This window comes from Polypterus senegalus, chromosome 6 (genome assembly GCF_016835505.1).
Source record: "Polypterus senegalus isolate Bchr_013 chromosome 6, ASM1683550v1, whole genome shotgun sequence".
Classification (NCBI taxonomy): domain Eukaryota; kingdom Metazoa; phylum Chordata; class Cladistia; order Polypteriformes; family Polypteridae; genus Polypterus; species Polypterus senegalus.
The window spans coordinates 18,593,297-18,619,121 of NC_053159.1; the positions used below are offsets into that span (position 1 = coordinate 18,593,297).

General features: G+C 42.9%; 1 protein-coding gene across 1 annotated transcript in view; it reads left to right on the top strand.

The window, feature by feature from the left end:
• The window catches only part of fblim1 (filamin binding LIM protein 1), a 47,678-nt gene that overhangs the window by 14,081 nt on the left and 7,772 nt on the right, over positions 1-25,825 (top strand). Inside the window, exons 2-4 of the mRNA XM_039755462.1 lie at positions 11,710-12,091; positions 16,299-16,432; positions 19,724-19,874. Coding sequence (XP_039611396.1) covers positions 11,761-12,091; positions 16,299-16,432; positions 19,724-19,874 — 616 coding nt within the window. The 5' untranslated portion in view covers positions 11,710-11,760. The remainder of the gene's footprint in view (positions 1-11,709; positions 12,092-16,298; positions 16,433-19,723; positions 19,875-25,825) is intronic.

The window sequence follows — 25,825 nt, forward strand, 5'->3', positions numbered from 1 at the left end:
AGGACCAGGCCATTTAGTCCCAACAAGGCTCGCCAGTCCTATCCACTTAATTTTTCTCAAATAACATCAAGTCGAGTTTTGAAAGTTCCTAAAGTCCTACTGTTTCTCACACTACTTGATCACTTGTTCTGTGTGCCTGTGGTTCTCTGTGTAAAGAAAAAGTGAAATTTACCCTTAACAAGTTTCCAACGGTGTCCCCGTGTTCTTCATGAACTCATGTTAAAGTCTCAGTCTCGGTCCACTGGACTAATTCCCTTCATCATTTTAAACACTTCAGTCAGGTCTCCTGTTAATCTTCTTTGGCTTAAACTGAATAGGCTCAGAATAGGTTTGATTGACAACCAAATGAACCAATGAATGCTCATCCTGAAGTATAATGAATGAATGTAGTGATGAGGAATAAGGGACTCCACAAATAGAAGAGAAGCTCATCTGTCTGATGTCTTGTTTTTTTTTAATGTGCTAAAACAGAATGGAAAAAAGAAAAACGTTGAACACACTACGGCTACTAACCCTTCACACAGTGCCAGTACAGCCATGCAGCACGGGGGCTATGGTCGTCAAAAACAAAGCGAGGCTCGATTGTCTGATGTCTCATATTTTACATGTCGTAATAAACTCACAACATCTGTTAACCCTTCGTAAAGTGCCGCTTTGTCGAGTAACATGCCACTGGGTGTCAGAAAAAGGGTCAAACACACCAGAGCTAGAAGGTCACCACTCAGTCGGTAAATGTGACATGGCTTGCAATTTTCAGTTGTATAATTTGACATGGTACAGTGAAGAGACCAGTGAAAGCAATTGGCAAATATGACATACCCCACAACAAAAAGTCACGTAATGTGAAATTGTTCTAACTGAAACACACAGATCCTGAGATGCAATGGGTGAGCATTATATACAGTACTCTTGGCGGCCATCCATGTTATGATCCAATCTGCTGTCATAGAGAGGCGCATACCATGCTTAAACCAGAAGTGAAGACACAACATACAATGAATCTGTGCAGGACAAATATTTTCAGAATATTCTTAGGGAGGCAGATCCGGCTAGAGTACCGATTGAGTAATGGCATCACGTATCTTTTATATAAACATCTGCATGTGGAAGTGTGTGTGTGTGTGTCTGTCCGGCCCGGAAGTGAGTCGGGGTAAGGGCTCCACCTCCAAGGATACGCAAGTGAGGCCAGCATGTCGGCAAAACGAAACCTCTGAAGAAAGAGTCACTCGCTCAGCAGCCAATACAGGAGCGAGGCAAGCACATCGGCAAAACGGTATCCCTTTTACCTTTCCTCCTGCCGCTGATACACAAGGGAGGTGAGCGCGTCAGCAAAACGAAACCTCAGAAGAAAGACAAAGTCGCTTAGCGGCTAACATCGGCAAAACGGTATCCATTTTGCTTCCTCCTGTTGCCAGTACACAAGTGATGTGAGCACATCGGCAAAATGAAACCTCCGAAGAAAGACAATGTCACTTAGCTGCTAGTACACAACCAATGCAACCATGTCGGCAAAACGAAACCTCTGAAGAAAGAGTCCCTCGCTCAGCAGCCAATAAAGGACTGAGGCAAGCACATCGGCAAAACGGTATCCATTTTACCTTTCCTCCCACCGCTAATACACAAGGGAGGTGATCACATTGGCAAAACGAAACCTCAGAAGAAAGACAATGTCGCTTAGCCGCTGATAGACAACGGAGGTGAGCAAAATGAAACCACCTAGGAGAGAGATGCAAAGAGTAGTTCCTTTCAATTACCTGACATCTTTACATTTCACTTTTTCTTCTGACGATTTCAGTAGTTTCTAAGACCCCAAGGTTTTTACAACACGGGCTTACACAGCTAGTGTATGTATATACACCTTAAATTATTCATGCATGAGCGAAACAGATCAGGCAGCACCATAAAGTGTGAGGAAGAGTAAGTTCTGCACATCTAGTAGGTAGCACAGATTGGGTAGTGACATCCCCATCAAATGTGGACTGTTACAGCTCTGTGATGTCACGTTGTCACCACAAAGCATTTCCATTGTGTTGTGGATTTGGGCTCTGAGAAGATTTTTTTCATGTTCCCCCTGTGTCTGACTGACTTTCTCAGGTGACTCCAGTTCCTTCTCCTATTTCAAAGATGACATTTTAGACAGATGGGCAGATCTTAATTGATCCTGAATGTGTGTGCTAAGCTGGTTCCAATCTCATGCACTGCATTAATGTTTTTGTCTCTGGGCCCATGCAACTGTATACTTGACTAAGTTGGTTTAGGTTATGGAGGGCTGTTGTTTTCATTTTTAAATATTGAATGGTATCACGGTGGAGAAATCTCTAAGGAGCTCACCCCTCTGAATTTCACAGCCTCTCACACAGAAAGGCTTTGCAGTCAGAAAGTAGTGATATGAAACCTAATGTCCAACGAAAAAAGTGTCAACCACAGGACCAGATTCAAATCCTTCATTTCTCACTGTAATTTCAATTTAATCCCCATGTTAGTGTGCCATGGCCAGCTCTGTCATTTGGATGGGAGAGCAACTGATGTGGTGCAGTACATAGCAAGCGGGTACACGATGCAGGTCTACCTGCTCTGATGCCAATTGCCAGGCCTCCTACATGTCCACTGAAGTTGTGGGGCAGATTGGTGGTTGTTCTCAAAAAGCTCAGGTTCCTCTGCAGATTTGACAGCATATTTTTTCACACCCAACTTCCTAACATTTCAGTTCCGAAAAAGACAAAGTTAAAATAAAGTTACTTCCTTAAACGGAGCTTTCTTGTTGTGCTTGAAAATGGCCAGGCTTAGTCACCGATTTAGAAATTGGATCTCATGGAAGAAAGCATCACATAGAAAGCAGGTCTGGTTTGTGTGATTCAGGAGCTGACTTGCAGGAAATGATGACATCTCCAAAGACTTTTATTTTATTTATTTATTTTTTTTAATTGTACGCCTTTCGCAGATGACTCGTTTCAGGCTAACGTTTCTTGTGCCAGAAGCGTGATGCAAGCCTGTTATCCTGCTAAATTGGCTGTAAATATAAAGCTTGTAATTGAGGCCCAGCGGGAATGAACACACTGGCTCTGCTAATTATCGAGACGTGAAAAAGCAGCTCCCTTTCCAACAGCTCATGTCACACAAGGTGCCGCACCCCCACCCAAAAAAGGCAAACAGCTCAGTAGGTGTAGGCTAGAAGGGCTTCACGCTTATCTCTAAGATGAACCGATTGCTCTCACTCTCTCTCTGACTTATCAGGGAGTGCCCACTTTGTGTGCAGAAGGAACTAGGAGGCAGCCACCCAGCCTTCAAACCAAGCATGCATTCAGAAGTCCTTTCTTGCGCAATATTCACATCACACCAGCCTTGTAAGCTGTTTCAGTATGCATCCCCTTGCATGAAGTTCTCGGAAACAGCTTTGTGTGCAAAAAGACCGTAGCCTCCATCACGTATACAAATGAAGACGGTGCTGGGCAAAGAGACGGCAAAAACAGCATATGCTGGGATGCAAGGGGATAACTGCCAAGCTGTAATCGGGGACAACTGGAGTCCTCACCAGTGACCCAGCAAATCCACCCAGTTAAGGCAAGGGAAGGAAAAATTATGAAGGGAATTAGTACAGTGGGTCGCAGCGCCGCTACTTTGAAATAAATTCTTCAGCAAGAACTCGGTGACACGGTTGGAAACTTAAGGGCAGATTTTGCACAAAAGTTCACATAAAGAACCACAGACATATGGAATAAATGAACAAGTAGTGTGGTAGGGAACTGGACTTTACGTACCGGCAGGTCTCGACTTGATGTTATTTCGGAGAACCCAGATAAATAGAATGGACTCGTTTACAGTAATCCCTCCTCGATCGCGGGGGTTGCGTTCCAGAACCCCCTGCAATATCAATCAATCAATCAATCAACATTTATTTATATAGCACATATTCATACAAAAAAATGTAGCTCAAAGTGCTTTACAAAATGAATAGAAAAATAGAAGACACAATAAAAAATAAACATAAGTCAACATTAATTAACATAGAATAAGAGTAAGGTCCGATGGCCAGGGTGGACAGAAAAAACAAAAAAAACTCCAAAGGCTGGAGAAAAAAATAAAATCTGTAGGGGTTCCAGACCATGAGACCGCCCAGTCCCCTCTGGGCAATCTACCTAACATAAGTGAAACAGTCCTCTTTGTATTTAGGGTTTTCATGGAAGGACCTGATGATGATGGTCACGTAGACTTCTGGCTTTCAGTCCATCAATGTTGGTGCATCCTGATGCTTTGAGTAGGTGGTGGTGGCGCAGGCCGTCACCACAAAGAAACTGGAAAAAGAAACAGAAGAGAGAGTAGGGGTCAGTACGGATTTTAGAGCCACCATGAATAGTTATTGTGATGAATTGAACATACAGAGTATCAGGATTAAGTTAAAGTGAAGTTATGAGAAGGCCATGTTAAAGTAATGTGTTTTCAGCAGTGTTTTAAAGTGCTCTACTGTATCAGCCTGGTGAATTCCTATTGGCAGGCTATTCCAGATTTTAGGTGCATAACAGCAGAAGGCCGCCTCACCACTTCTTTTAAGTTTAGCTCTTGGAATTCTAAGGAGACACTCATTTGAGGATCTAAGGTTACGATTTGGAATATAAAGTGTCAGACATTCCGATATATAAGATGGGGCGAGATTATTTAAGGCTTTATAAACCATAAGCAGTATTTTAAAGTCAATCCTGAATGACACAGGTGACCAGTGTAGTGACATCAAAACTGGTGTGATGTGTTCAGATTTTCTTTTCCTAGTTAGGATTCTAGCAGCTGAATTCTGCACTCGTTGCAAGTGATTTATGTCTTTCTTGGGTAGTCCTGAGAGGAGTGCGTTACAGTAATCTAGTCGACTAAAACAAAGCGTGAACTAATTTCTCAGCATCTTTCAGTGATATAAGAGGTCTAACTTTTGCTGTGTTTCTTAAGTGAAAAAATGCTGTCCTAGTGGTCTGATGAATATGCGATTTAAAATTCAGATTACAGTCAACGGTTACCTCTAAGTTTTTTACTTCCGTCTTAACTTTTAATCCTAATGTATCAAGTTTATTTCTGATAACCTCATTGTATCCATTATTGCCAATTACTAAGATTTCAGTTTTCTCTTTATTTAGTTTGAGAAAGTTACTATTCATCCATTCAGAAATACCAGTAAGACATTGTGTTAGTGAATCAAGAGAATCAGGGTCATCAGGTGCTATTGATAAGTACAGCTGTGTGTCATCAGCATAGCTGTGGTAGCTCACGTTGTGCCCTGAGATAATCTGACCTAACGGAAGCATGTAGATTGAGAAGAGCAGCGGACCCAGGATAGAGCCTTGTGGAACACCATATCGGATATCATGTGTCTTTGAGATTTGATTACCACAACTCACAAAGAATTTTCTCCCTGCCAGGTAGGATTCAAACCAATTTAAGACACTGCCAGAGAGGCCCACCCATTGACTAAGGTGATTTCTAAGAATATTATGATCAATGGTGTCAAATGCAGCACTCGGATCTAAGAGGACGAGAACAGATAAATGGCCTCTTTCTGCATTTACCCGCAAGTCATTTACTACTTTAGGTAGTAGGTGAAAATCCGCGAAGTAGAAACCATATGTTTGTATGGTTATTTTTCTATATTTTAAGCCCTTAGAAACTCTCCCACACTGTTTATAAATATTCTCCGCACAGTTCTACAGTAAACCCTCGTTTATAGCGGTTAATCTGCTCCTGACAGATAAATGAATTTCCACAAAGTAGGATTCTTTATTTATAAATCTAATATTTTCACAGAGCATAGAAAACCTGTTTATGACCTTCCAAAAACGTTGCGCTACACTATTATGTTCACGGCACACCACTCTGCCGTTGCACCATGGTTGAAAAACATTGGTCTAATGCAGTGTTTCCCAAACTCGGTCCTGGGGACCCCCTGTGGCTGCAGGTTTTTGTTCCAACCAGCTTCTGTTTTTAATTGGACTCCTGGGCTAATTAAGTGAACTGATTTTTCCCAAGTTTTTTGTTTAGGGAACAATATAGAAGTTAGAAAACTAAGTTTGATAAAAAAATATATTAAAATGTACTAAGCAGTTATATAGGAATAATGTATTTTTTTTTCTTTTTAACAGTATTTTCATCTTGATTTTCATTCTACTTTTCAAGGTGTTCTAATTGTTTAATTAATCTATTATTTACTAATTAGTGGGTCTGACTCTAAAGTAGTTGCAACCTTTGATTATTCAGTATTGTTTGACTGGGTGTCTGATCTGCCCGTTTTTAATTGTCATTATTAAGATACAACGAAGGGGGAAAAACTGCACAGAGGCCAAAATATAATGAAATTAACAAAAGAGAGCTAAGTATTTAAATCTATAGCAAAAGCAGGAATACGGTATTTCTAAATGTCTTATAAATGTAAAAATCATGCTGCTATGCTTTTCTGAATGTCGAATAAAAGAAAAAAAAATTCCCAGCTAATTAAATGAGATCAGTGCTATCAGGTGTTGTCACTGATTAGGAATCTGGTTGGAACAAAAACCAGCAGCCACAGGGGGTCCCCAGGACCGAGTTTGGGAAACACTGGTCTAATGTGACGTACCCAACCCATACTGAGACCAACTAATCTCAGTGACTGGCTAGGGTAAAGTCAGACAGGTTTGACTTTCTCATTAGTCAGAGCAGCAGGTTGCGTACGCAGGAGAGCTGACAACCAAAAGAACCAATGCATGCTCATTCGGAAATGCAATACATTGAATGTGGAAACAAGAAATAGGGAACATGCGCATTTTAGGGCTTGAAATGTTGTTGTTGTTGTTTATACTTTACGCTCAGAACACGTACGCAAACTCATCATGGCTACCACGCGTTCCCAGCGTTCATTTGACGCGTCCTATGAGCAGGTCCTCGGAAATTAATACAGCATGTGTGCGAGTTGCAGTGCCAGCAAAAAAAGTCAGGGGGCGCAGTGTGATAAAAGTTGGAATTTGACATCAGAGTCTCTGTTTACTATCTACATGTGACAGAAAGCTACTATGAGGATCCTACGGGATTGATGTGCCTGCTTTGATGTTTGATGAATGGTTCGATGTGGTGAAGCAAAATGCCGACATACACATGCATTTGTGGTGCTTTTATATTCAAGCGTTGCATATTCCCCATCATAATGACACGATACATTTTAAAAGTCTCACATACCACTTTTTGTGCCGTCTTTTTTTTCTGGGGCTTCCTCCTGACCTGACAGCAGCGCCAAACAGCAATAGATTGCCACACAGAACACATTAAATGTACGACATTCCAGCTCTCTACACATTTAGAATCCTTAGATTTATACTTGATATCACTTTCATGATGAAATGTATTAAAGTATGTCTGTTACATTTTACAGATAAATCGTTAAGTTCATTAAAATAATGAACACTGTTAATAATTACACACATGGGGGTGTCAAGGTGGCGGAGCGGTAGCACTGCTGTCTCGCAGGGAGTCACGTCGCTGGTGTTCCCTGCCTGGAGTTTTCATGTTTTCCTGCTGGGTTTCCTCAGTGTGCTCCGGTTTCCTTCCAAAGATGTGCAGATTTGGTGACACTAAAATGACGCCAGTGTATGTGTGTGTGCTTGTATTCACCTTTGCGATGTGCTGATGCCCAATGCTTGCTGCAATGGACACATCCCTGGACTGATGGATCTAATCATTAAACATCCTTTTCAAAGATATTGCGGTAAGGTGTCATCGGAAATTTAATGGGTGTTCCAGGCAATTCACAACACAGCGTAGCTGAACCTGTTCCCACCGTGATGATATCTCACACTGCCACCTGGTGGATTCTTCCAGAATTACGTAAAGTATGTGCGCAAGTATAAACAGTAAAACGCTTGCGTAGCAGGAGCGTTGCGTGAACTATAAACCTGGCCTTACACCTCACGAACAGAGGAGAAGCTCGTCTATCTGATGTTTCATATTTTACACATCAAAACAGAATGAGAAAACAAGTTAAAGGGCAGAGATTGCTGCTGAACTCGCTGTAGCTGTTAACCCTTCGTAAAGTCACCGCTCCATCAGGCGACACACTATTGGCTGTCAGAAAAAGGGGTGGGCACAACTGAGCTGGGAGATCAGCGAGCGCTCGGTTGGTAAACATGACATGGGCTGCAATTTTCTGTTGTGTGGTGCAGCGACAAGATCAGCTGCAATCAGGATACCCCGTGACAAAAAGTAGCATAGTGTGACATCGGCCTCAAACATGACAAAAAACGACCATTAAAGACATGTTTTCTGGTTCTTTTAGGCCCTCTAGCAGCTGCATTTTAAACTAGCTGAGGTCTGCTAAGGGGCATTTGAGGACAGTCACAGTGCAAAGTGGTGGAGTAATACAATCTAAACATAATAAAAGCATTGGGCTTGTTGTTCAGAATCATGAAAGGATAGCCTCCCGCTAGGCTTTGTAATATTTGCAGTATTAACATGGATGTCGCATGGAAGATCAGAATCATTAAAATACCAAAGTGTCCGGTTACAGTCCTGCGAGAGGCTGACAACAGTCAGGGTCCATTCAGATTGCCTTTTTTGAGCAGCTTTAGGACCCCGCAAGAGTACTCTTTGTTTTTTCAGAGTTCATCAAGAGAACACTGCAGGCCAATGTATAATGTCGTATCAGGCAAGCATCAGCTTTGAAAAAGCTAAGACACTTCATCTTGTTGGGCAGCACGGTGGCGCAGTGGTAGCGCTGCTGCCTCGCAGTTAGGAGACCCGGGTTCGCTTCCCAGGTCCTCCCTGCGTGGAGTTTGCATGTTCTCCCCGTGTCTGCGTGGGCTTCCTCCGGGTACTTCGGTTTCCTCCCACAGTCCAAAGACATGCAGGTTAGGTGGTTTGGCGACTCTAAATTGGCCCTAGTGTGGGTGTGCTTGGTGTGTGGGTGTGTGTGTGTGTGTGCCCTGCAGTGGGTTGGCACCCTACCCAGGATTAGTTCCTGCCTTGTGCCCTGTGTTGACTGGGATTGGCTCCAGCAGACCCCCGTGACCCTGTGTTCAGATTCAGCGGGTTGGATAATGGATGGATGGACTTCATCTTGTTAAACCTGTTGTGAAAAAAGTCTGCACACCCTATGAAATGTTGTTATATCTTTTTTAACATATGTGGAAATATCAATATTTTATCTTCACTTAAACAGTATCTTTAGATTAAAGTGATGAAATTGTAAAAATAAGAAACTTTATTCAATGCAAATTTCACTTTCCCTTGAAATGTCCGGCGCCTCTTCAACCCGATAATCACGAACAGAGATGAGACGGGCAAATGAGGACGCACACATTCATTCAGCAAGGGGATGGGGCAAGAAGTGTCAAACGAGAAACAGCGTTCAAAAAGTGCAGGGCAACAAAGTCTTCATGAAATAAATAAATAATCCTATACATCAAGTGTACGTGGAGCTCAAAAACAAGTCAAAAAATAGTCTTTTAAAATGAGGTTAAAAATCTTGTTCTTAAAACACAATCCGAGCTACGGATGTTTCCTCTGTAAAATCTGACGTCTCCCCGCCTTACCGTCTTTGGATTTCGCATCACAAGGAGAGGGCAGCCAGTAGGTGCAGACACCACCCTTAATCCTGGTCCGTGTCCCCACCGCCAGTCCCTTGACATTCCATGGGGCACCGCCATACCCTTGACATCTACGGGGGCCTTCACTGAGCACTCAGTCGCACCTGCTCTATAGGGTGCTCAACAGAACGACCCACACGCTCCTTCCCCCGGACCCCCATCCACCTTCTTCCTCTCTGTCTAGCCGCGGTCTCTATCAGTTTCTGCCCTTCTCTCTCTGTGCCTTTCTTTAACTTCTATTCCCTTCCGTCATTCTCCTATTTTGTCCCTTTTCTCTTTCTCTGTTCTGATCCCCCCTTATCCCATGCAGGCTCCTCTTATCTGGCCTAATGTGGTGCAGGTGTGATAGGCCACTACCTCTAAGGTGTAAATGAGGCACCTGACTGATCCACTTGAATTTACACGTGTATGCGCGATCAGCCAACCATCCCAATCTGCCCCGGAGCGAAGCACACCCGCACTTCCCAGGACGCAGTGACTTATTTAAAAACGCCACTGTGCCATGAACTGATCACAGATATGCCACTTACCTCTACAGATAAAGTAAGGCCACCCTTGGCTCTGATAAACAAACCATCTTGCAGTCTCTGACATCAGCTAAGAAGACGCTCTTCCCACTCCTTCAGCTCTGTGATGTTTGATGGGTGTCTTGTGTTCACAGCCCACCACAGCATCTCGATTTGATTTAGATCTAAGCTTTGACTTAGCTATTCCATAAACTCTCTATTTCTTTCTTTACAGCAATTTCCTGGTGGATTTACTGGTGTACTTAGATTCATTGTCATGTTTCAAGGCCCATTTTTGGTTGAGCTTCAGTCTTCGGACAGATGGCCTTGCATTATCCTCAAGCTCCCTCTGGTACTTTGAAGAATTCTTAGCTGATTCTGTGAGGATGAGCTGCCCAGGCTGTGATGCAGCAAAGCAACTCCACATCCTAATCATGCCTTACAGTTGGCGTGAGGTTGAGGTTCTTCTGTGTTTGCCTTGTCTGCTCAGAGCACATTGTTCTAGAAGTCCTGGTCCTGTTCGGTTTCATAGGCAAATTTTATTTTTTATTTGTGTGTTCTTTATTTCGCCTTATACAATTTCTTGTATTAGGAATTTGTTAGTTTTCGCATACCCCTTGGGATCAGAGCGCAGGGTCAGCCATTGTATAGCATCCTTGGAGCAATTGTAGGTTAAGGGCCTTGCTGAAGGGCCCAGCAGAGTGGGATCACTTTTGGCAGTGACGGGGATTTGAACCGGCAACCTTCTGGATACCAGTGCAGATTCTTTGCCTCAGAGCCACTTCAGTCTTTGCCCTGATGTTCTTTCTGGACAGCAAAGGTTTCCTCCTCGCTCATCTCGCTTGTAGATCCAGCTTGTGCAGCCTCTTTCTAACGGTAGACCCACACAGTTTGACATGAACGGTGCTACACGTAAGGTCCCATGATGAAGTTTTGGGCTCCTTAAGACACTTCTTTCACCACCTTGTTCTTAGCTCTTGGACTAAACTTGCTGTGTGACTCAAATGTATGCAAATCCCTTCAAATGAAAGTCTGCAATGTGCACTTTAATCACGATCTCTAAATTGTTTGATTTGTAATTTTAAACTTGTGGAGCTGAGGGCTATTGTCTGTTTGTCCCAAACATTACGGAGGGCACTGTACCCACAGGTAGCCTGGGAAAAGGAGAAGCGGCTGCCTCCACTCTGTTTGGCTGAATTATATTGGCATCCTTTGTTTGAGAAGCAGGAATGCAAATCCATCCAGTAATTGACAGCAGGACGGTAATCTTCATCCAGTCTCAGAAAATGAGCCATCCATTTCTGTGTAATGGAAATAGAGGTGTGTGTGTGTGTGTGTGTGAGTTAAATGACGGCGAGCTAATGAATGGAAATGGAATGCCATTATGGCCAAAGATCTGTCTATTGCACCCTTTTCTGGAAAATTGCATGGCAACAGGAGGGAAGCTGCACCTTTTCACTCCCTCCCTCGAAAATACAGCATCTAGTTACATTTGTCTTTGTTTGTGATTTTCCCTAGGAAACACTGGCTAAATCGGGCACTGGCATCAGGTAGATTAGAAACTGAAGCCTGGCACAGTTTGATTTTATCTAAATTTTGTTTGTGTTTTCATCTAGATCTTTCAGAGAGCCTCCAAGACTGAAGAGTTGTGTCACAGAGAGCCAGGAATGTCTGTGGCCAGCCCCCCAAAGCGCATGGTGTCGTCGGTGTTCATCACCTTGGCTCCCCCACGACGGGCACCGCCGAAAACACCACCTCAGGGTGCTGAATCGCAGCCAACGATCGCACAGACGGGGTCTCTACCAAACCAGTCTGTGGCACCAGCTGGCACACAAAAGGGCATCACCAATGGAGCCCTCAAGGCAGAGCCAGCAGGCACCACTAGAGCCGGGCAAAATTCTCTCTCCAATGGAGTCCATCCTCGGACATTACAAGGTGGAGCCACGAGCCAAATATCAGGACAGGCTGGGCAGAATTCTTTTGTTAACTATAACACAGGTAGGTACTGATTATCTACAAAATAAGGAAAAAAATATGTATCCACACTACTGGTCCAGTTTTTCTTCAGATTTAATCAGTTGAATAACCTAAAGTGGTGAAATGTAAGTAGTAAACTGCCAGAGGTTTAAACTTAAAAGTATGTTGGCATAATCTGAAAATAAATAGGGGAACATCAGAATATTACAAATGGGCTGCCATCAGGGAACCACGAATAGGTTACAACTTACAGAAGTTCTGCAGCCGTTAAAGTAAATGAAGCCTTTCAAGGTAAAGCAAACAATTTGTAAAGGTGTCCCAACTTCTGTTGATTACTTAAAAACTCTCTGACTCTCTTATAGCAGATTTGGACCAGACTGTGTTACTACACCCTCTTGTCAACAATGTAAGGTTTTGCTTTGATAAGTAGTTTCATCAGCTCATTTCAGAGTTACTGTCACGATTATGCAGTGCAATGAAATTCCTATTTGCATGCTTGAGCAACACAAGCCAGGCCACCACTGTCCTTGTCCAGCGGCACAAATGTCATGCTTTAGATTGTGCAAATAATGACATCACAAAATAATACATAGTGCCGAGGAACACGGCCGAGTTTCGTTTCCCGTACAATTTTGGAAAGTTGTCACATTAATTCTATTTAGTGGGCGATTTTACAACCAAAAAAAAAATGAACTAGAAAAGAGTGTTTTGGAGTTTTAAAAGTTTTTCACAGGGTAGAAAAAAAACAACGATTGCTTTGTAAAGGGTTTAGCGGCTCCCTAATACGTCTTTTGGACGTGTATTTTTCTCAGAATTAGAATCGCTTTTATTTGCCAGTACTTGGTAGCCTTGAAGTAGTTTATAACATAACACAATATCGCCTACAAACAGCACAAATAAGTTAAACAATATACGTTATCAACAGTATATAAAGCAGAATGGTGCATAAAAATGGCTGCCATCGCATCATCCAGGTGGATGCTACACCTTAGTGGTAGTTGAAGTGGCTGCCCACTCACTATGAGAAGCGCTTTGAGTAGTGAGAAATGCGCTATATAAATGTGAAGAATTGTTATTATATTATTAGTTTACATGCACATACACACATACATGTACATATACTATATCTGCACACACTCACGCCTTCATACAGTATATGATGGAACACATGATGAAGATGTTGTGTTTCTGCCAGCCTTCTCCCCAGCTGGGGTTCAGATTCATATTTTATGTCTGTTTTATTCATTTTCTAATTATGTTGCTTTTGTTGATTATTTGCATTATTCCTGTTTTTTTGTTATTTTGGTAATGCATGTAAGCTGTCTGTGTTTTGTGGAGGGGTCCAATCTCTGTCAGGAACTGCCCTTCTGCCTTATAAATCCGGAGGGTCTCCCACAGTTCCCGGAGGTTCGTTTTGAATGCATTTTAGTGATGTTTCCATACCTTGTGCTCTTCGTGATCTACTGGATTTTTTCCTTGACCTTTCACTCTCTAGGGCGCCATGGTGGCGCAGTGGGTAGCACTACTGCCTTGCAGTAAGGATACCTGGGTTTGCTTCCTGGGTCCTCCCTGCGTGGAATTTGCATGTTCTCCCCATTTCTTTGTGGGTTTCCTCCTGCAGTCCAAAGACATGCAGGTTAGGTGCATTGGTGATCCTAAAATTGTCCCTCGTGTGTTCTTGGTGTGTGTGTGTGTGTGTGTGTCCTGCGGTGGGCTGGCGCCCTGCCTGGGGTTTGTTCCTGCCTTGCGCCCTGTGTTGGCAGGGGATGGCTCAAGCAGACCCTCATGACCTTGTGTTAGTATATAGCAGGTTGGAAAATGACCGACTGACTGACTTTCACTCTCCATTTCACTTATTCTTTTTTTTTTTGTTTCTTTTTTTTATATGTTTTATAAATCCCTGAAGGGAAACTTGTCTTTTCGCATGACCTTTGGAAGTCAGAGTGCAGGGTTCAGCCATTATACAGTGTCCCTGGAGCAATTTTAAGTTTTAGGACGGTCTTGTGTTTCAGGCAAATCTGTTATGTCTTTTGTGCTCATACAGTGCCTCACTTTTTACATTTTTAGAAAGATTTTGTGTTTGTCCTTTTATCTAGCCGGGGTTTGGCAGTATCTCCCCCTCTAGTGGACATTTTTGGAAGTGCTTTTTGGGACTTGTGTGCTTTGGGACTGCTACTCATACATAACATAAGCGAGGAAGACAGGATAAACTACTGGCTTGTGAGGGCTATGGCTCTGGGAAAAACAAGAAACGGTTTAGGCGTCTGTCAGTTTTACTTTTAATTGACCTAAAGCGTTTACGAGAGGGGGATTTTTTTTTGGTGCAAGTGACGACCTCGAGTAGGATGAGCTGAGGTTGATTCTTGGAATAGACTGCAGCTGCAGACCTCCAGAGCTCTACTCCATTGAGGAGGTTGTCACTTTGTTATATGTCACTAATGTCAGTGATGGTGCTGAGGTGTCACCCGTTGCAGGGTCCTAATTTGGGATCCTGAGGTGGTTCATCGTGTGGTGGGTGTGGCAACGCGCTGTATCAGTGCAGGCTCTCAACCAACACTATGGTTAAGATTAGGGTTAAGAGAGGGTTATGTGACTCGAGTCAAGTGAACCAAGTGACAAAAACCTGCAATCCAATTGGCTGTCCAGTGGAGCTACTGAATCGTGGAACTGCGGGGGTCTGCAGCTGGGCCCATCTCGATTCTTTTGACATGGTTTATGACCCTAAATACAGATGTGCAACAGATGGGAGAACATGACCAATTATTTTCCCAGCAGACCTCACAACACGGCGTCATTTATTTTTGGAGTGAGCCGATGCTGAACTAAACTAGACAACAATGGAGAATGTGAATACACTTTCAATTATTATTTTCTTACCCCTGCGGTGGGCTGGCGCCCTGTCTGGGGTTTGTTTCCTGCCTTGCGCCCTGTGTTGGCTGGGATTGGCTCCAGCAGACCCCCGTGACCCTGTAGTTAGGATATAGAGGGTTGGATAATGGTTGGATGGATTTTCTTACCCACTTTTTCCTGAACAGAGTCGTGGGGAGTGCTGGAGCCTATCCCAGCTAGAATAGAGCAGCACAAGGCAGGAACAAACCCTGAAGGGGGCGCCAATCGATCAGAGGACAAACACACATACACACCCACCCGCTAGGGCCAATGTAGTATTGCATGTCTTTGGGCTGTGGGAGGAAACCCACACAAACTCCACACAGGGGGGACCTGGGACGTGAACCCACGTCTCCTTACTGTGAACCAGCAGCACTACGACTGTGCCAAGCGTGCCACTTAATTTGTGATAGTTGTGCCCACAAATTTGAAGGAATCCACCATATTGACTGTAGAGCCATTCATTTATAGTAATAGGGGGTTTGTGAGAGTCCACCGTCATGGTGGCGTTGAGTGCCTGGTTATCCATAACGCACCAAGGCCCATTACCTTTAGTGCCTTTTTGTAGTGAAAGCTACTTGAATGTCTTTAACATGTGCCAGAATAATCGTGTGTGGGATGATGATTATTATTTGTGCTTTAATCCAAAGGGTTATTTTTTTCTGAACCAATAGAATTTACTGCTTTTAGTATTTTTGAACAAGACAAAATGAGGCTCTTTTTAACCAGTGATGAACCAAAACATTACATGGTGATTTTCTGGAGTGCTGGGATGCATAATAATAATAATTCTTTGCATTTGTATAGCGCGTTTCTCACTACTCAAAGCGCTCAGCGATTGCAGGTTAAGGGCCTTGCTCAAGGGCCCAACAGAGCAGATTCCCTTTTGGCATTTACAGGATTCAAACCGGCAACCTTCCGATTGCCAGTGCAGATCCCTAGCCTCAGAGCCGCCACTCAACATGCCACATGTGGTGAGGTGCTTGTGTAACACCAGATTATTATTATATAATAATATATTACTGTATCCTAACTACTGGGTCACGGGGGTCTGCTGGAGCCAATCCCAGCCAGCACAGGGCGCAAGGCAGGAAACAAACCCTGGGCAGGGCGCCAGCCCACCACAGGGCACACACACACACACCCTCACACACCAAGCACAATTTAGGATCACCAATGCACCTAACCTGCATGTCTTTGGACTGTGGGAGGAAACCCACGCAGACACGGGGAGAACATGCAACCTCCACACAGTGAGGACCCCGGAAGCAAAGCAGCAGCGCTACAACTGCACCCATTATTATTAATATTATTATTATTATTATTATTTTATCTTTAGATCCTCCTCTTCCTTTACCTCCACCCCCAGCTGAGGAAGAGCTGCCTGCACCACCACCTCCAGCAGATGTGGTCTCCAGCCGCAGTAGTCGGGGGCTCCAGACTGTACCAGGACAGCAAACCAACTCCAGCAAGGTATAAAGCTTAACTGATTGTATCTGAAGTTGTCGGAGGTTTTGCGTTTAATGCATAAAAATGATTTCAGATTACAGGTAAAGTATGAAATTGCATCTTCTTTGGTTTAGGGTCTGTAAAGCAGGAGCTCACAGACGCAAAGTCAGCAAAATAATAACAGCTAGTTATCCACGGTTGGGCTTAGTTCAAGTTCAGGTCATGTCAGGTTACAGGATCACCATCATGCTCTGCTCGCACCGTGACACTTCCTTCTGCCGAGCTCTCAACGTATCATGGGAAAAAAAACACATAGGGGAGGACGTCTTCTCAGTGTTGCTGGAGGAAAAGGTGAGGATGTGGTTAGCGACCGCAGCCCCCTGTCACCCCAAAGTGGTACTGCGTACTTCACAGGAGCCCTGAGGATGATCCACAGTTGTACAGGTAGGACAGGGTATAAGAAAAGGTTTGATTAGAACAGGCCATTGTCCACTGCATAGACCATCAGGCCTTATTCACTTAAGTTTTGTAAGTTTAGAGAGGACCCAAAATGTCCACTATCAATTGTGGCCACCAGGGGGTACTGCAGTTCCCCAAACTCCCAGCACGACAGACTAAGACACAATGTCTCCAATGAATGGTTTTATTGTGTGAAACCTTTACCCAGTAAGTGTGTCCCACAGTATAGTCACCACTGTAACAAACCGCACACTCTTTTTCCTTCGCCGCTGCTCCTCTCTCAAGCTTCATCCTCCTCCTCCTCCTCCTCCCGACTCTGGCTCCCAGAAGGCTGCTCCTTTTATGCAACACCCGGAAGCACTTCTGGGTGAAACTACAGCCCGACACAGCAGGACTCACCATTCGCCTCAGCACCCTCTGGCGACACCCATGGAACCCAGCTTGGCTGAGCAAACAAACTCCCAGTTCCCAAGATGCCTTGTGGGAATGCTGTGTTGATGTGGCAGCCCAGAGGGGCTGCTATCTAGCGTTCTGGGGGAGACAATACCATGTGCAAACTGTCTCTCGCTGTCCTTCCACACCATGGACGTCCCAGCCAGGTAAGGTTCTCAGTATAGCCAGGTTGCCAGCCCACATGTGGTGTCTTTTTTTTTTTTTTTTTTTTTTACTGAATTTATTAAAAGTATGTAACCTTCAATATAATCAATTCAAACTTAACAAAACTGAATTCAATTTAACCTCCACCCATGAGAAAGAGAGGAAGGCCAACAGTCAGAGTAAAACTTTGGAGAGTAGTCCTTTTATTTTCTCCCCAATATAAATACTTATTCTAAAATGTTATTGATTGGATCCTGCCAGGTTTTAAAAAAGGTTTTCCTCAAAGAGAGAATTAGATTTTTTTCCAATTTCAAATAGCATATAACATCAGTTACCCACTGACTTAAAAAGAGGAGAGTTAGGATTCTTCCATTTACGCAAGATAAGGCTACGTGCTAATAGTGAAGTAAAGGCCATTAGAGTTTGTTTGTCCTTCACACTATCTGATACACTACTTGGCAGTTTGATTTTTTTGCCATATAACTATTTTCTGATTGTGCAGAAATACTTTATAACATTTGTACAAAATTAACCGTTCACTGCTTGCCTCTGTTCTTGTTGAAGAATATTTCAAGTTAACAGTTGACACCTTAGGAGAAGGATTTAGGAGTCATGGTGGGCTCAACACTATCAACTGCCAGACGGTGTTTAGAAGCCATTAAGAAGGCTAACAGAATGTCAGGTTATATAGCGCCTTGACGTGTGGAGTACAAGTCACAGGAGGTTCTGCTCAGGCTTTATAACACACTGGTGAGGCCTCATCTGGAGTCTGGTGTGCAGTTTGGGTCTCCAGGCTACAAAAAGGACATAACAGCACTAGAGAAGGTCCAGAGAAGAGCAACAAGGCTGATTACAGAGCTACAGGGGATGAGTTAGGAGGAAAGATTAAAAGGTTTAGGGGTCATGGAGGACTCAATACTATCAACTGCCAGACGGTGTTTAGAAGCCATTAAGAAGGCTAACAGAATGTCAGGTTATATAGAAGGCTAACAGAATGTCAGGTTATATAGCGCCTTGACGTGTGGCGTACAAGTCACAGGAGGTTCTGCTCAGGCTTTATAACACACTGGTGAGGACACATCTGGAGTACTGGGTGTAGTTTGGGTCTCCAGGCTACAAAAAGGACAGAGCAGCACTAGAGAAGGTCCAATGAAGGACGAGGCTGATTTAGGACTACAGGAGATGAGTTATGAGGAAAGATTAAAAGAGCTGAGCCTTTACAGTTTAAAAAAAAGAAGATTAAGAGGAGACCTGACTGAAGGGAATTAGTCCAATGGATTGAGACTGAGACTTTAAAATTAGTTCATCAAGAACACGGGCACACAGCTGGAGACTTGTTAAGAGTACATTTCACACAAACATTAGGAAGTCTTTCTTTACACAGAGAGCCACAGACACTTGGAATAATTGACCAAGTAGTGTGGTAGACAAGAGGACTTTAGGGACTTTCAAATCTCGACTTGATGTTTTTTTTAGAAGAATTAGGTGGATAGGACTGGCGAGCTTTGTTGGGCTGAATGGCCTGCTCTCATCTAGATTGTTCTAGTGTGTCTTTATTATCAAATGAACTGCTGTATTCATAAACTTCATTTCTCAAGACACCACTTTGTCTCCTCAAGAGTCACTGACTCTTGAGTGCAGCTGGATGACAAATTGGACTGGACTGCCAATACTGATGCTCTGTGTAAGAAAGGTCAGAGCCGACTATACTTCCTTAGAAGGTTGGCATCCTTCAACATCTGCAATAAGATACTGCAGATGTTCTTCCAGACGGTTGTGGCGAGTGCCCTCTTCTACGCAGTGGTGTTCTGGGGAGGCAGCATAAAGATGAAAGACGCCACACGCCTGGACAAACTTGTTAAGAAGGCAGGCTCTATTGTAGGAATAAAGCCGGACAGTTTAACATCCGTGGCAGAGCGACGGGCATTAAGCAAACTCCTGTCAATCATGGAGAGTCCACTGCATCCACTGAACAGGGTCATCTCCAGGGAGAGGAGCAGCTTCAGCGACAGACTGCTGTCACCATCCTAATCCACTGACAGACTGAGGAGACCCCACACTATGCGACTCTTCAGTTCCACCCGGGGGAGTAAGCGTTAACATTATACAAAGTTATTGTCTGCTTTTACATGCATTTTTATTACTATTTAATTTAATATTGTTTTTTGTATCAGTATGCTGCTGCTGGATTATGTGAATTTCCCCTTGGGATTAATAAAGTATCTATCTATCTATCTATCTATCAATCTATCGATCTAGTCCCACCAGAGAGCAAACGATTCCACCACACTAGGAGCAAATGAAGTGCTGCCCCCTGCAGGGAGAACACAGGCCGCGCTGGATGAGTTGTGGCAAACCCTTCCTGTGCCCCAATTTGAGGAGCAAGAGGAGAAGAAGCAGAAAAGTCCAGGTATGAAGTTACAAGCTGGTGTGAAAACACACCATCCACTAAACCAGTGGACCCACTGTGGCTGCAGGTTTTTTTTCCAACCAACTTTTATTTTTCATTGGATTCTTAGCCTGATTAAGTGAGTCGTTATTTCCCAGTTTCTGTGCTTTGGAGTCAATCTAGAAATAACAAACTGTATTTGGTAGATTTTTATTAAAATGTACTAAGCAGTTATTTGGATAATATGTCGTTTTTTTTTTAAGCCGTTAACCGTATTTTTAACCTCATTTTCATTCTGCTTTTCCAGGTTATTTAATTTATTACTTACTAATTAGCGGGTCTGACACTGAAGTCGTTGCTGCTTTCATCATCCCGGGTGTCTGTTGTGCTGGTTGTTAATTGTCACTATTAGTGTTAAATGAAGGGAGAAAACTACACAGGAAAAGGGGAAAATAATAGAAAAACAACAAAAGAGAGTTGAGCATTTATAGCTTTAGAAAAAAATAGAAATATTTCTAAATGTCTTATAGATGTAAAAAAAAACCATACTGTCGTGTTTTTCTGAATGCAGAATGAGAGAAGAGTAAAAAAGACCAGCTAATTAAATGAGATCAGTTGTTATCACCAATTGTGAATCTGGTTGGAACAAAACCCTGCAGCCACGGGGGTCCCTAGAACCGAGTTTGGGAACCACTGCACTAAACTAACGCTTACATGCATATGAATATTTCAGAATCTCCATATTCTATTCTCTTGTGAGATGCCAGCCTTGATAAATGGTTCTTGAAATTGGGTGGCAGGTGCCTGATGCCAAGTCTTTTACTGTTGTCAAATAAGAGCCAAATTACAGCAAAATGGAGTGCACAGGCAAAAAAGCAGTGAAGTCAAAATGCTCAGATGTCAGCAGTCAGGGAATTAAAGGATTGGTGGCTGTGAAAGCCTTCAGCCAACGTGCTATTTAATGGACTCCGTTTGTTAGGGAGATGTAACAGAAAGAACACAAGCGCTTAACAGAAGTGATGCACCCACTCCGACCGAGGCGACTGATCTTTAGCCCATATTCCACTTTATGACCTGTCATATGATGGCAAGTAAATATGAGGAAATGGAGGAAACCTTTGAAACTTGACCACTCATCCATTCTCTTGTCAATCCGTTTTCTGATCCTGCCTATTCCAATACAGGGTTTAGGGATAGGGCTGGGATAAGGCTGTGCTGGCTGGTAAAGCAGACACACCCACCTTTGTTCATTCTGGGTCTGTTAAGAGTCATCAGTTATTTTGAGTTTAATATTGGTCATTAATGTAGACCACTTTGCAAAGATTTGTTTTCTTGTCTTTTTCTGTTGATCAGTGTAAAAAAAAAGCCAAATGAACTTCACCAGGATTCATTGTTATCTCCTGCATAATAAAACACTAAGGTCTGGGTTTCGAGTTCCTTTTGAGTAATCTGATTGGTCAGTTTGTCTTGGGAGTGATTGGTCAGTTTGGTTTTGGTGATGCGACAAAAGAGGAAGTGGGAGTGTGAGATACACGAGGAGGAGTAAAGGCACAAGCTGAGAGAATCGCCTTCAGAGATGGAAAGTATAAAACCGGACAAGAGGCGGGAAAGGCATCTGGAAAATAATGACGGAGTCTGAGAAGCAGGCTTTACAAGAGAAGGGAGCACCGGTGAAGAGACATTCAGACACACAAATACAGAGGATAGGCGCTGAAGGTGCACGTAGGGCAAGAGACAGCAAATACTTGTAAATGATTCCATTACCAGGTAGCGTGGCTAGTGTAATAATAAAATGTCAGAGCTTCCATGGGGGTAAATACAGTGGAACCTCGGGTCACGAACGTCTCGGACCACATACAAAGTGGGTTACGACCAAAACGTTTGCCAAACTTTTGCATCTGTTCACGACCACACACTCAATTGACGAACAAGCCAGTTTCCCTTCCGGTTCGTACGTGCCGATGATTTCCGCACGTGTTCAGTCTCTCCCTGTGCATTTCCTGTGCAGCGAGCGAGAGGGAGAGAGAGCGCGAGAAGGCAGTTAAAGAATGCACCGGGCTTGTTTTTAAAGAGACTGCTTCGAGCATTGTTTTAATCTCGTAGTTAAGGAAGACTTTTTTCTATTGGATTTTAACCTCCACTTCACTTCTGTTTTTACGGGATCATTTATTTATTGAAGGATTCTGAAAGCACTGCACTTTATTTAATTTGGACTTTGCTGTTGATTGTTGTTTTGTTGATTTTAATAAAAGTACTTGGCACTTTTTGCACCATCCGATTGCTCCATTGTAGTGCCTCACTGTCATGTTCATCGGTAACATTACCGACGGTGACGGGTTTAAGGGTTCCCAGAAGCGAGATGGGAGCATGCAGCGATCCCGCATCAGCCCAGACTTTACCTCAAAACTGTAATCTCCTCTCCACCCAGTTCCTCCTTACTTCCTTCATGCCAGAACTCGACTCATGCAAGGTTAGTTTTCTTGGTTGTCTATAGTTAGTTTTTGTATAAATTACGGATTTTTCAAATATTCATTTTTTTTCCTGTGCTTAAAACTCATTAAAAAAGTGTTAACAGAGAGCGGTTCATATGGCTGTAGGGTGAACTCTTGCAATGTTAGTTTTCTCCGTTCAAGGTTTTCTCAGTGTTATTCAATGTTTTTACATTTAGTTTACTATTACACTGTGCATTCTATGGTATAATTAACTATTTTTGTGCTTAAAAATCTTTAAATCCGGAACGGATTAATTGTATTTACATACAGTCCTATGGGGGAAATTACTTCAGGTCACGACCAAATTAAGGTTGCGACCAGAGTTTTGGAATGAATTATGGTCGTGACCCGAGGTTCCACTGTACTTCTCATAGGTGCTGCATATGCAGCCATCAGTACATGTGACTGTTGAGACGCTTATGACGTGACAGTTTGTGAACCTAACAGTGTGATTGCAAACTGCGTCTGAACTGAGGATGGAGGAAGGCGACTGTACAGGATGGCTGAGGTCTCAAGCTGTTAGCCTTTCTATAAACGTCCTAGTCAGAAGGGCACTGTGCGCCACCAATACAGAGTGAGTCAAAATGATGTTAACACTAATGGATCATTTTGATCTTGACCATTGCCATGGCCTCCACACTCCCCTGATTTGATACCCTGTGATTTCTGGTTATGGGGTATGGTGAAGGAGCGTGTGTATAGCAGGAAAGTTTGTGAAGGACTGAAGGACAGACTACAGACTGCAGTATCAAATATTCCCCACAAAATGTGTGTCCGGGCTTTAAATGGTACTGTTGCTCGTTGGTTTTTGTGTGTTGAACATGATGGCAAACAGGTTGAGACATTCCTGTAAATCATCGTGCACATATGAAGTATGTTTTGTGAATAAATTGTTTCCGCCATTCAAATGTTAACATTGTTTTGACTCACCCTGTATTCTGTACAGACTTTAACCGTCTCTGTAGTGTTTTGGGGTCCGTAGCTAAGCAGGTGTTGTACCAAGTTGTTAAACAGTTTGTCATGGTGGTCTCCACTCCGCAACTGTAGAACATGGCAAGCATAGTTGGAGACTACAGGGGTTTCATTTATAACGCTTGGGTAAGCACAAAAAGAGGCTCAAAATATAAATACGCAACTTCCCACACCAACGCCGGGGATCAATAAAAGAAAACTTGACTGGGGAAACGTGTGTATATTCCCAGCAACTTTGATTCATGGGTATGCAACATTTTGGATAAACCGAGAAATGACGACGGCTTCAATAAGTAGGGATCCAGCTAAATGACGACTCGCAGGCATAATAATTCACAGCACCAAACCGTTATTATAAATTATAATGTCTGTTGACAAACCTCAGAACAGATGGATGTCATGTGCAGACCATATTTTAGGCCCCTTTTCCTGCCTATTTGCACTGAAGAACGTTTTTTATCTCGGCTACCTGCTGTTACTTCTCAGTGAACTGGTCAACAGGCCAGGAATATCTCAGACACACTTCATCCCATCATGTCCATTGTGCTGGAAGCCATTAACAGACTGGCGAGGCGCTACATCCTGTTTTCGTATGGTTTAAGTGCACATACATAAAAAATCGGGAGAGGTCTCCCCTAGCCTTTCTCGTATACTCAGATATGGGGATGGATATTTGAGGAGTAAACAACAAATCAGATCAAATTAATAATATATTGAACACTTATTTTAAAAGAAAAGTTGAATAAATTGGACAATGCAGCTGCATGAATAAAAGGTAAAGTACCACTTCCGGTTAGCAGAAATAGCCCAAAAGCTAATCGTACTCAAATTTATTGTGTTTACATACGCACACACACAGACAGACACACAGACCTAATTCCAAAAATGGTATTTTCGGACTCTGGGAGGTCCAAAACATCGAGATTCATCAAAAATCTCAAAATTGAATTTTTGGGTGATTACAATACTTTCCCTACAAGAATGTAAATCGGACTCAGGGAATTCTAAAACGTTAAGATTCATTAAAATCTCGATCTAATTTTTGGGTGATTACAATACTTTCCCTACAAGAATGTAAATCGGACTCAGGGAATTCTAAAACGTTAAGATTCATTAAAATCTCAATCTAATTTTTGGGTGATTACAATACTTTCCATACGAGAAAGTAAATCCGACACAGGGAGGTCTAAAACTTTGAGATTCATCAAAATCTTGAGGTTGAATTTTTGGCCGATTACAATACTTTCCCTATACTTCGTATACAAGAAAGTAAATATAACACGTTGTTATATACTGTAACATAAAAAGGCAATTTGCGGCAGTGTCTAGTTCTCCAACTGTAATAGTAACACTTTACTGCACTCATATTCTAATAAGAATACCTAGTGAGAATAAATCTGCTTTTGTTAACTGTAAGCAGTGACACTCCATTAATACACAAATAACCTGTGATTCTGAAATGACAATGACAAATGTTGTGGCTCAGTCGACCGTGACAATCTGTGATTCATTTATTTTAAAAAGCAGTTTTGACAGATGTGATGGTGTTGTATATGGTGGCTGGTTTGTTGGTAAGGTAACTGGCAGAACCCTCATTCTTTCATATCGCCTGTACTGTTCATCGTAGTGACAATTACAACATCACATGTGCCAGGTAATAACACCTACCCACTCAGATACTGGCACCTTATGCCTTTCCCTGACCTCCAGAATGCTATAATGCCACACATGATTTTGTGCTCTCAGTTGTGGGATCGCAGTCAGAAACTTGTGAATTTAGGAAGAGAGGCTTTGCTGCGTCAGGTGGACAGCTACTCTATTAACCAATGAAGTATTGTGACTGCGTATGTATGAGGTTGATAAGCATGCTGCATATGTGGATATATCGGGACGGTGTTTGAGGTGCGCTCATGAACACACTGTGAAAGGAAATGCCTTGACACAGGAAATTGTTTGGGGAAGCCACTCATATACTTGAATAAGGCTGCAAAGAATTGTACAGTTGTGTATAGGTGGAGTCCAAAACAGAACTGAGTCACAAGCAGAAGCTGACTGGTATTTAACGCTGGTTAGAGGAAGTGATGTCATCGTGGCCGAAACTGGAAGTGACGTCATCGTGGCCAGAACTGGAAGTGACGTCATCAGGTCAGGCAGAATTTCCCGTGTTTGGTCTGCAGGAATAAGAGAAAGAGGTTTACTGCACCTCACCACCCCCTGGCTTGGCGTGGAATTACCTTCTTTTGGTCATTTTAGATGTCACGCACGTGCACATGGGAGACAACACATTTACAAGGTGATTGCGATTGATAAAGAGTAAACTGCATAGAAATGTTCGTACACAAGGTTTTATAAATCTGATTTATTTCTTTTTTCGTATACATTTTTTTTCCTGTTTTTTGGCGTGCACACAAAGTTTTATAAATGAGGCTCAAGGTTCTTGGATATCTGAGGACAAACAGGGCATTGGTGAACCTCCTTGAAAGATAACCAAGATAAATTGTGTCCTCT